Raw genomic sequence first — 9,543 nt, 5'->3', positions numbered from 1 at the left:
AGCTGAAAGAGGGCAGATTTACATGAGATCTGAGGAACATGTTTTTTCCTGTGCGGGTGGTGAGGCAGTGGCCCAGGCTGCCCAGAGAAGCTGTGGATGCCCCATCCCTGGAGGGGGTCAAGGCCCGGCTGAGGGGTTCAAGGCCAGGCTGGATGAGGCTTTGGGTAACCTGGGCTGGTGGGAGGTGTCCCTGCCCATGGCAGGGGGGGGGAACTCGATGATCTTTAAGGTCCCTTCCAACCCAAACCGTTCTGTGATTCTATGATTGTAGCATTCTGTCTCTGTTACAGAGCCAGGTGACATCGTGGTGGCCCAGGAAGCATGCAGCTGTGGTGCTGGCAGCCCTGAAGACTGTCTGGCTTGCAGGAAGGAATGCTGCGGTGGTCAGTGCACTTAGAAGGTGGGCCGCGGAGGGTGAACCACGCAGCCGTGGCCGTCGGGCACAAGGTCTATTCCTTTGGCGGATATTGTTCTGGGGAAGACTATGAGACTCTGCGGCAGATTGACGTCCATGTTTTTAATGCAGGTAAATGCATCCTTGTGATGTACAAAAGAGTGGCTTTCTGGGCTCGGTTATTAGTTTTCTTGCTCACTGCTGCTTAACTCTGTAACGTGCTGTCTGACTCTAATTTCCAAAAAAGCTATCAGAGTAGATGGGAGCCTCTTCCCTTGTGCAGCCCTGTATTTTCACCTTCAGGGGCAGGGCCCAGGGGGGCTGTAGTTCAGCATCCTGCTAGGTTAAAAGCTTAGCAGGAGTAACTGCGTAGCCAGTGGCTTGTTGTGTCCTTGTTCTCTGTAAAGACTAACTCAGCTAGGTGCAAAGAGGCAATATGGAGCTGGCTTGGGTTCCCCGTGTAGTTTGCAGCATGACCATGCTCATCTGTCCCTAGCGTGGAAGGCGTGGGGTGGGAGCCAGCGCACTCAGTTAAGTCTCCAGGTTTTTTAGACTCCTGAGTGGTTTCCCTGTGGGGGCAGCTGACAAATGCCACCAGCACAATGGAGTCCGTAGGGGCATGTGGCTGGGATGGAGGCCTTCCCGTTTAGGCAGGAGATCTCATGCAGCTTCACCATGTGACTTAGCACAGCATCTGGAGCTGGAGCCATAGGGTAACCAGGATCTATCAGGAGGCTGACTTGGAGCCATGGCTGTGCTGAGAGAGGCTGTATTTCTTGATTCAGTGCCCTTTGAACTGAAGAGGTTACTGAGCTGGTCTGTGAAGTAGCTCCTTGTAATTAGGCAGGTGGTTGAAAAGCTGCACAGATGCTTGGATGGGTGCAGCTGAACAGAGACAAGAACAGAGAACCCATGAGCAGTTTTGCAGACTGGTCAGCATGCTGAACGCTCTCCGAACACGCACGTGGTATCTAGAGAAAGTTAGTTTGTCTGTAAGAGGCAGTGAATTCACTCCCCTAAATCTGACTGTGGAGAAGACTGACTTGTGCAGCAGCGTGGGTTCCACAGGCCTGACGAGGTGACCTGCTCCCAGTGGAGAGGGGAGTGCAGCTCAGGATCTTGTGAACAAAGACATTCGTGGCTATCCAGAAAGGCTGGCCTCTCCTACTCGAGACAGTTGAACACTGTAGCTTGTCAAACATGCCAGTAGAGCACCACTGCAATGGTGGAAGCATGATTACCATGCTTAAAGGACTGCTCTTGCGTTGCCTTCCCTTCTCAGCACTCCCAAACATGGAAGGGTCATGATGCTGCAGCCACCGCTTGGGAGGTGACAGTGGCTTCCCAAGCCCTTGCTCAGTTAGCGTTGCCAGGTTCCAGTGCTAAAGCCAAGATAGCACATTTTTAATGATCTCTGTTTCAGGTAGGGAACATCCCATCTAGCTTGACTTTAGCGTTGGCTGTGCTTTCTCAGTGCCTTTCTGCCCCTGGGTAGACGCTCACCATTTCAGATGCCTGACACTTTCCCTATGTTAGAATTTCAGGGAAACTGCAGAGTCTTTTCTGGTTATATTTTGTGTTATCTACATATTGAAAACAAAACTGGAGGCTGTATGTATGGTAGAGGGAGGGTGTCTGGCCACGTAACCCTCGCTGTGGCTCTTGCGCTGTCATTAAACCCTGTAATACCTGTTGACTGCTCTGGCCACTGTTGAACACAACATACAGGCTGCCAGGAAGGAGAACCTGGAATCACAAGGAACTCCTATTAGTAACAAAAGGTTAGCAGGGAGGACTCGGGCATGGATGGGGGTAAAGGAGACAGACAGCTTAAAAAACAAACAAAAAAAAGCAAACAAACCCTGTTCGCACAAAGCTGCTGTGTTGCTTTACTTCAGCTGCACTACTGCGAGTCCAAATGATGCCTTCAGGTGTGTTTGCTTGCATGTTGCTGCAGTGAATTACTCCTGTGCTGCCCATTCTTCCAGGTTTGAGCATCTTCAAAAATGTCACTAGCCTGCAGTAGTGCCTGCATTCATTATCACCTCCGCACTTTTTCCTATTTTTGTGTGTGTGTGTGTGCTGTACCGTCACTCACAGCCTAGGATGAGCCAGAGTGGAAACTTCTTCAGTGTAACTGATGTAGAATGGAGCCTATTTCTGTCCAGAGTGTTCCCTCTAGTCTCACCTGCCATGTGGTTCTGTGGACAATTGTCTTTCCATATTTCTTAACTAGCTACTACTAAGGGCTAGATACAGTTTTGTCTTGCTTACTAGGCTGCTTCTGCACCTTGTCACGGAGGGGCAGCAGGAGAGCCATGCAGGATGGGTTGAGACCTGTGAGTGCATGTAGCGGGCTTAGTATTTTGACATGGGCTCCAACTTGTACTTTCAGTGTCTCTGCGTTGGATCAAGCTGCCTCCAGTGTGGACAAACAGCCGAGACCATGTGAGAGAGGTGCCCTACATGAGGTATGGGCACTCAGCAGTGCTCATAGACGACACCGTCTACATATGGGGCGGTCGCAACGACACTGAGGGAGCCTGCAATGTGCTCTATGCCTTTGACGTCAGTAAGTTCCGCCTTCTCACTCTTCCTTGTCACAACTGCTCTTGATGAGACCTCTCTGCCCCACTGCACTGCTCCCCAACTTGTTTTCCTGTCCCTCAGTCTCTACAAAGTGACAGTCTGGAGAAAATGGTGCAAATAGGCAGTGGGTGTCGCTGGCTGTTTCAGCAGATTTGAAAGGGGAGCAGCATGGCCAGTGTCTCTGCACACTTGATTCTCTGTAAAAGCCTTTGAAGAGAGATTACTGACCTTGTCTAATAGTCAAACTGGCTTTAGTTTTTCTATTAGCTTTGTATGCTCCCTCTGATAGTAACTACAGCTGAAGTGCTCTCTCTGTGTGATTAGTGTTCCTTAACTGTGGCTGAAGGTTGCCGTGAGAAGGGGCTAGAGCTCTTGAGGATTATGGTTCCTCTCTAGGGTGGTCCTTCTCTCTGAAAGCACGAAGTAGAGTAAGGAATAAAACACAGAAGCAGTCAGGGGCAGGATGGCAAAATAAGGGAAGGCAGTTAGATAAACCTGAAAGAGAAACTCCTTAAGCCTTTTGGTTGGCTTCTCCATAGTGCTGCTGGAGCACCTGGGGGGAACAGGCCCCATCAGGAAATGGGTGGACAGGAGTGTCAGGAAAGGAAGGGTGTACATCTGGATTCTGGAGGCAAGTACATCTAAATACTGACCAGAAACTGGCTTGCAAGGAAACTGCTTGCTCTGGTGCTTGGTCATGGGTTCCTTTCTTTGCCAGGAAATGTTTCACAGCTGGGAGCTGCTCTTTGGGCACAGGGTTTCCCATTTTGCCTGACACATACAGCTGGGAAGCCGCCAGTAAACCTCTGCCCACGGAGAAGCCTTGTAGCATTAGCTGCCTAGTCTCCCTGCCATTAAGTGAAAGGTAACAGAAAGACCAGACTTCAGTCCTGCTCCGAACCCTTTGTAGCTGCCTGTACGCGCTGTGCCTGTCCCCTGCCAATCCTGGAAAGTGAGGCTGGCAGTCACAGTCCCATGTCTGTGGTGCAGGTTCCACTGCAGGAGTTCCATCATGCTGGACAAAGTCCTGGCTGAGTGCAGTATTGTCTGCTGGGGTGGCGAGCAGCTCACAAGCCGAGGTGCTCTCCCATCTCTAATTTGACATGTTGTGCTTGGGTCAGCTCTTGCTGCTATCATGTGCCTGAGCTTGGAAACAGCCCCGTGAAGGAAAGTAACTTTCTCACTAGAGGCTGCCCAGGGATTCTGCTGACCTTGCAAGACCCTTTGTGTGGTTCCAGCTGGAGCCTAGGTGGATAGCTGTGGCCACAGGCCAACTTCAGAGAAGTTGTCCTCATGAAGAATGCTGCTTTGGCTCCAATGTTACCGCTTCCTGAAATAAGCGCTGCTCTTGGCAGCTTGCAGCAGTTAGGGAGGGCGGGGGGGAATGTCTCCTGCTGCCTCAAGGCTTATCTGTGCCTCTCTGGGTTCTCGGGACAGGTGCCTGTTTGTGCTTGGCAGGGAGTCACTGGCTTGGCTCCATGTTGCCCTGGCATGGAGAATAGCTCTGGCTGGATTTAAAGTCCTCCCCAAAATCAAGGAGTGTACAGGCTAATGGACTGCATCTGACTGGTGCAGGTTTCCACTGTGAAGGGGTTTGAGAAGGGTGGAGAGTGAGGAAGGCTCCCCTGGAAGAGGGGATGAGGATGTAACAAGAAGAGCAGATAAGAGAGGGAGAGCTGCACTGCAGAGGTGGGGATGTGCGCAGGATGTGCTTAAGTGACTTCTGCCTGGATTTGAGAGCTGTTTTTCCTCAGTCAGTCAATCAGTATCTCCACGCCGTGAGGTCAGTTGAGCCACTCAGCACCATTGTTTTGTTGTTATTGAAACTGTATATGCAGAGTTGGTGACTCACAAGTAGGCTTTGCGGGAGATACACTAAAAATACCATTGCTCGAGCAGTGCTGCACTGCTCACGCTTAAAACGTGAGCTGTTTGTCAGGTCAGAGTTGGCAGCCATGCCCAGGAGCTGAGACCTCTGTCACTGTGCCCCTGTGTGGAGGCTCAGACAGGCAGCCTTGCCTGAAGAAGCTTGCAGCTTCTCCAGAGCTGTTTTCTGTGTTAGAAATGAAGAACAGTAGTAGAGAGCTATCCCATCCCAACAGCTACTCTATTCTCTTCGCGTTGCCTCCTGTTTTGTTTCAGACACGCACAAGTGGTTCACACCAAAGGTTTCTGGAATGGTCCCAGGAGCAAGAGATGGGCACTCAGCTTGTGTCCTGGCAAAAAACATGTTTATCTTCGGAGGCTATGAACAGCTGGTGAGTAGTCTCTGTCACTGTGATTTGGCGATCACAGAATCCCAGAATGTTAGAGACTGGAAAGGACCTCGAAAGATCATCTAGTCCAATCCCCCTGCCAGAGCAGGAACACCCAGATCAGATCACATGGGAACGCGTCCAGGCGGGCTTTGAATGTCTCCAGAGAAGGAGACTCCACACCCTCTCTGGGCAGCCTGTTCCGGTGGGCTGTCACCCTCACTGTGAAGAAGTTTTTTCTCCTATTCCAGTGGAACCTCCTAAGTTCCAGCTGCACCCATTGCCCCTTTTCCTGTCACTGGATGTCACAGAGAAGAGCCTGGCTCCATCCTCCTGACACTCACCCTTTACATATTTATAAACATTGATTAGGTCACCCCTCAGTCTCCTCTTTTCCAAGCTAGAGACCCAATCACTTGGGAAAGAGGGTGTTCCTACCCAGGACACTGGTAGATGCAGGATACAGGGGCACATTTGTATCCACGCTTACTTTCATTTTATAACTCAGCAAAGTTATGACATTAATTATCCATGTTATGCTCATTGTTTTGCAGAGAAGATGGCTGGGGGAATAGGCCAAAAAAAATGGTGGATTTTTTTTTTCTTCCCCAAAACATAGAGACATATAGAAGTAAAAGTACAAATATTTTTATATAGAATTTTTTTTTCTGGCTCATCTCTCATCCAAATTTAGGTAGATAAATACATAATTTTTTAAATAAATATATACTGATCTACGTTTATTTTAATTTGGCTGAGAAATGAGCCATATAGATTGCTTTACAATGTCTGCAGTGTTGCTGTGAGGTTTTGTCCTAATCTAGTGCATGTTCCCTGTATTCTGTACCTGCTCTCACATTTTGCATATCTCCTCCAACAAACACTTGCTTGCCCTCCCGTTAAGAATACCTTGAGCTGAAGGTCATCCTGCACTAGCTGCCAGTGTGCCTAATGCTCTTTTGAGCAAATCCTTATGCTCTGATCTTAAGAAGTAGGTAAATATCATCTCAGCCTATCACCAGGCTCCAGAAAAGCTGTGCAAAGTCAGATCTGTTTATTTGGAAGAAACCTGGGGCTCTGTTATGGCACTCCCTGGGTTATTCCCCCTCTTCTGAGGATGATAGCATGCCAAATCCATTATCTTGACTACAGCAGCAGGAGCAGTTCAAATGTGGTTTGTTTTTTAACCAAGAGCAAACAAGCCCTGTAGCTGTCTTGCTGCTCTCCCCTGCCTGGAGGAGCAGGAGTCTGTGCTGTTCCAGGCAGCTAGCTGCAGACAAGTTTTGTGGGATCCTCAGAACCCTGATTGTATTTGCTCCTGGATGTTTAGCTTCCAAGAAGCTATCTTAGCTTCTACCTCTCATCAGGTGGCCTTAGCAGAGCCAGTTTGACTGTCCCATCAGTGCCCCTTTTTTCTGTCACTGTATGGAGTGGAGACAGGGTTCAGCTGTGAACGTAAGTCCTGTGTGCAGGACAGCCCTGGGGCGAGGAACTGAGCACCAAATAAATGGGAAAGCTGCAGGGAGAGACAGGACACCTTTGAGGGGAAAAGGGCTTTGCCTTCCTCTTGTTAAGTGATAAGTGTGCTGCCTATCCGGACATTTTGGAGCAAGCACCTCCTCTCTTAGGAAGTACTGACTCCAAAGTAATGCTCGAGGTCTGTAGGACAGCGTCCTTCCTGAGGCCAGATGTGACCAGGCTGCCCTGCTGTCTTCCAGGCTGACTGCTTTTCAAACGATATCCATAAATTGGACACTACAAACATGACGTGGAACTTAATCTCTGCTAAGGTCAGTGTCTGCTTTTCACTTTGTTTTGTGGAGAAAGTCTCATATCTGCTGTTCTCTGGGGTAGATTCTCATGCTTGTCTCACAGCTTCTGTCTGGTGTGGCTGGGATGTGCAGGAGGGGAAGCTCTCCAGGAGAAGGCAGCCACCCCTGACTTCCCCATCAAGATGTGTCATCTCCCTGGGTAATCTTCATTCTTTTTCTTGTTCTGTTTTACTCTGTCCCTGCAGGGTACACCAGCTCGCTGGAGAGACTTCCATTCAGCTACCATAATTGGAACAAAGATGTATGTATTCGGTGGCAGAGCTGATCGTTTTGGGCCATTTCACTCCAACAATGAGATCTATTGTAACCGCATTAAAGTATTTGATACAGAAACAAACTCCTGGCTGGACTCCCCTCCAACTCCAGTGCTCCCTGAAGGCCGGCGGAGCCATTCAGCATGTGAGTGTGGGTCTGCTGGGAGAGGAGGACAGTGGAAGGAAATTCCTGCCTGCTTCAGAAGGGGTGTCTGGTCCCCTGGGTGGAGATGTGGGTTAGCAAGGCGTGCACAAAGCCTGGCTTCTGTGGAAAGCTGCTGCCCACGGAAAAGCCTTGTGTGTAGCAAAGGTGGATAAGCAGTGCCACTCTGCTTTGTGTTTGATGTTGGGACAGGGACCTGCTGGCTCTACCTGGGGTGGCACACTGATGTCTGTGCTTACTCCTCACAGTCAGCTACAACGGGGAGCTGTATGTATTTGGTGGTTACAACGCACGCCTGAACAGACACTTCCACGACCTCTGGAAATTCAGTCCAGGTATTTATGCTTTTTAAGTTGCTGCAGTGGTAGTGCTCAAGGCCCTCAAGTGTGTGAGTGCTCAGACGAGTGTACTCTCCAAGGGCTAGGAGCCTCTTTTGGAGGAAACGGCTCTTCTGACAGCATTGACAGGAACTTGCTACTGTGCTTGGGACCCCTGTTCCTCTTCAGACTGTCTCCAAATCTCAGTTAGAAGGTGGAAAAGGAAGTGTTGCTGAAAGACACAGCTAATCAAAGGGTGATTGGCAAAACTTTCACTTGGTCTTAAGTATGCAGAAGTGTTGGCAGAAAAGAAGATACGGGGAAGCAATGGGGTTAGGGGAACAAGAGACCATAGCTGGGGAAACCATTCAACTTGAGCTGCAGGATCACCATCCCACACTCTCTTGGTACCAGAACAAACTGTGCAGCAGAAGGGGTGGTTCTTCAGCTGGTACCCTGAATATCAGTCAACTGTGAGCTGGTTTGGGGTCCTCAGGCACTTCTCACACTCTTAGACTGATTTTGTTTGCTAATTGCTTTGCATAGTAAAGTTCCATGAGAGCAGACAACTTGCTGCTCCCCAGGCTGATCTGAGAGCTCCTGAAGGTTTCAGTGCTGTGCATTAGTGATTAATCACCCCACAGCATCCTTGCTGCAGAGAGCAGCAAGGAAAGGACAAAGGCTGCTGTCTTCTCCACCTGGTTCAGTTCCCCACGTTCCCCTTGCACAACCAAGCTGTTGCAGCGATCTCTACTCTTCCAGGATGCTCTGCATTCACAGTGGCTGCCGGCAGATGGAGCTGGGTCCTGGCTCTCTGTCCAGACCTGGAGCGCAGTAGGGTGCTGGGGAAAGGAGGCTGCCTGCCTGCTCCTGGAGCTCAGCCCTGTACAGCTCCCTGCCATGTCTGACCTGCTGCTGTGGCAGCCTGCAGGTCCTGGCACTTGGGCTTTGCAAGAGAAAGGCCTTGACCTGCAACTCCCGTCTCAGCAGGCAGAGCTTCGGGACTGTACCTGGCATCTAAGTGACACTTGAGTGACAACCTCATAGAAGCGCATCATTTTGCTGCTAGTGAGAAGAGCAGGTTGACAAGGAGGGTGGATGTTGGCTAGTTGGTGTCTGTGGGGCAGCAGGCCCTCCAGTTTTGCTGTGATCTCTTTAAATCCATAACCTGCTTGTAGCTGGGTCTTGGCCAGGCTCTTGTGACAACTGGTGTGCTCTTTTCCACCCCTTAGTTTCTCTTTCCTGGAGGAAGGTTGAGCCCAAGGGGAAAGGCCCGTGTCCTCGACGCCGGCAGTGCTGCTGCAGAGTGGGGGACAAAATCATTATTTTTGGAGGCACCAGGTGAGTTGTGTGGGGTGGCTCTGTGAGAGGGTTTGCCGTTCCCTTCAGTGCAGTGTTGCTCCATGCTCTGCCCTGTGCTGCAGTCAGATGCGCTTTAGAGGGACATGGCAACTGTCCATCTGGGTAAGAAATCATGGAGATCAGGGCTCCTCTGGAAAAAGGCCAAGGGGGAGATTGAAGAGGTCACGTAAGCTTGTGAAAGCACCTGGTGACAAGCCTTCTTGTACAGGCAGAGGCAGAAGTATGTAACATGCTGTTCAGGAGGGGTTGTGCACTGATCAAGCTTTCTGTGAAAGAGGTGGGGAGAGGGGAGGAGAACCTGCCACGAGAAGGACAAGTGTCCTAGGCTGTTGTGCTGTAGCAGTCCTCGGCCTGACTTATCCTCCCCTACATGCTGT

The 9,543-nt window shown here is 50.2% G+C and overlaps 1 protein-coding gene across 1 annotated transcript; it reads left to right on the top strand.

Moving 5' to 3' along the window:
• Nucleotides 1-286: 286 nt before the first annotated feature.
• KLHDC3 (kelch domain containing 3) lies at nucleotides 287-9,145 on the top strand (the record flags this gene model as incomplete). Its single annotated transcript, XM_010084442.1, has 7 exons — nucleotides 287-526; nucleotides 2,790-2,966; nucleotides 5,126-5,241; nucleotides 6,957-7,028; nucleotides 7,256-7,469; nucleotides 7,736-7,822; nucleotides 9,037-9,145. Coding segments are annotated over exons 1-7 (929 nt in total), but the record flags the coding sequence as incomplete, so codon positions are not given.
• Between the last annotated feature and the right edge of the window lie 398 nt (nucleotides 9,146-9,543).

The sequence above is a fragment of the Pterocles gutturalis genome, unplaced genomic scaffold, assembly GCF_000699245.1.
Source record: "Pterocles gutturalis isolate BGI_N339 unplaced genomic scaffold, ASM69924v1 scaffold47815, whole genome shotgun sequence".
NCBI lineage: Eukaryota > Metazoa > Chordata > Aves > Pterocliformes > Pteroclidae > Pterocles > Pterocles gutturalis.
The sequence above is the reverse complement of the archived record's forward strand: the minus strand, read 5'-3'. Positions and strand labels throughout refer to the sequence as shown.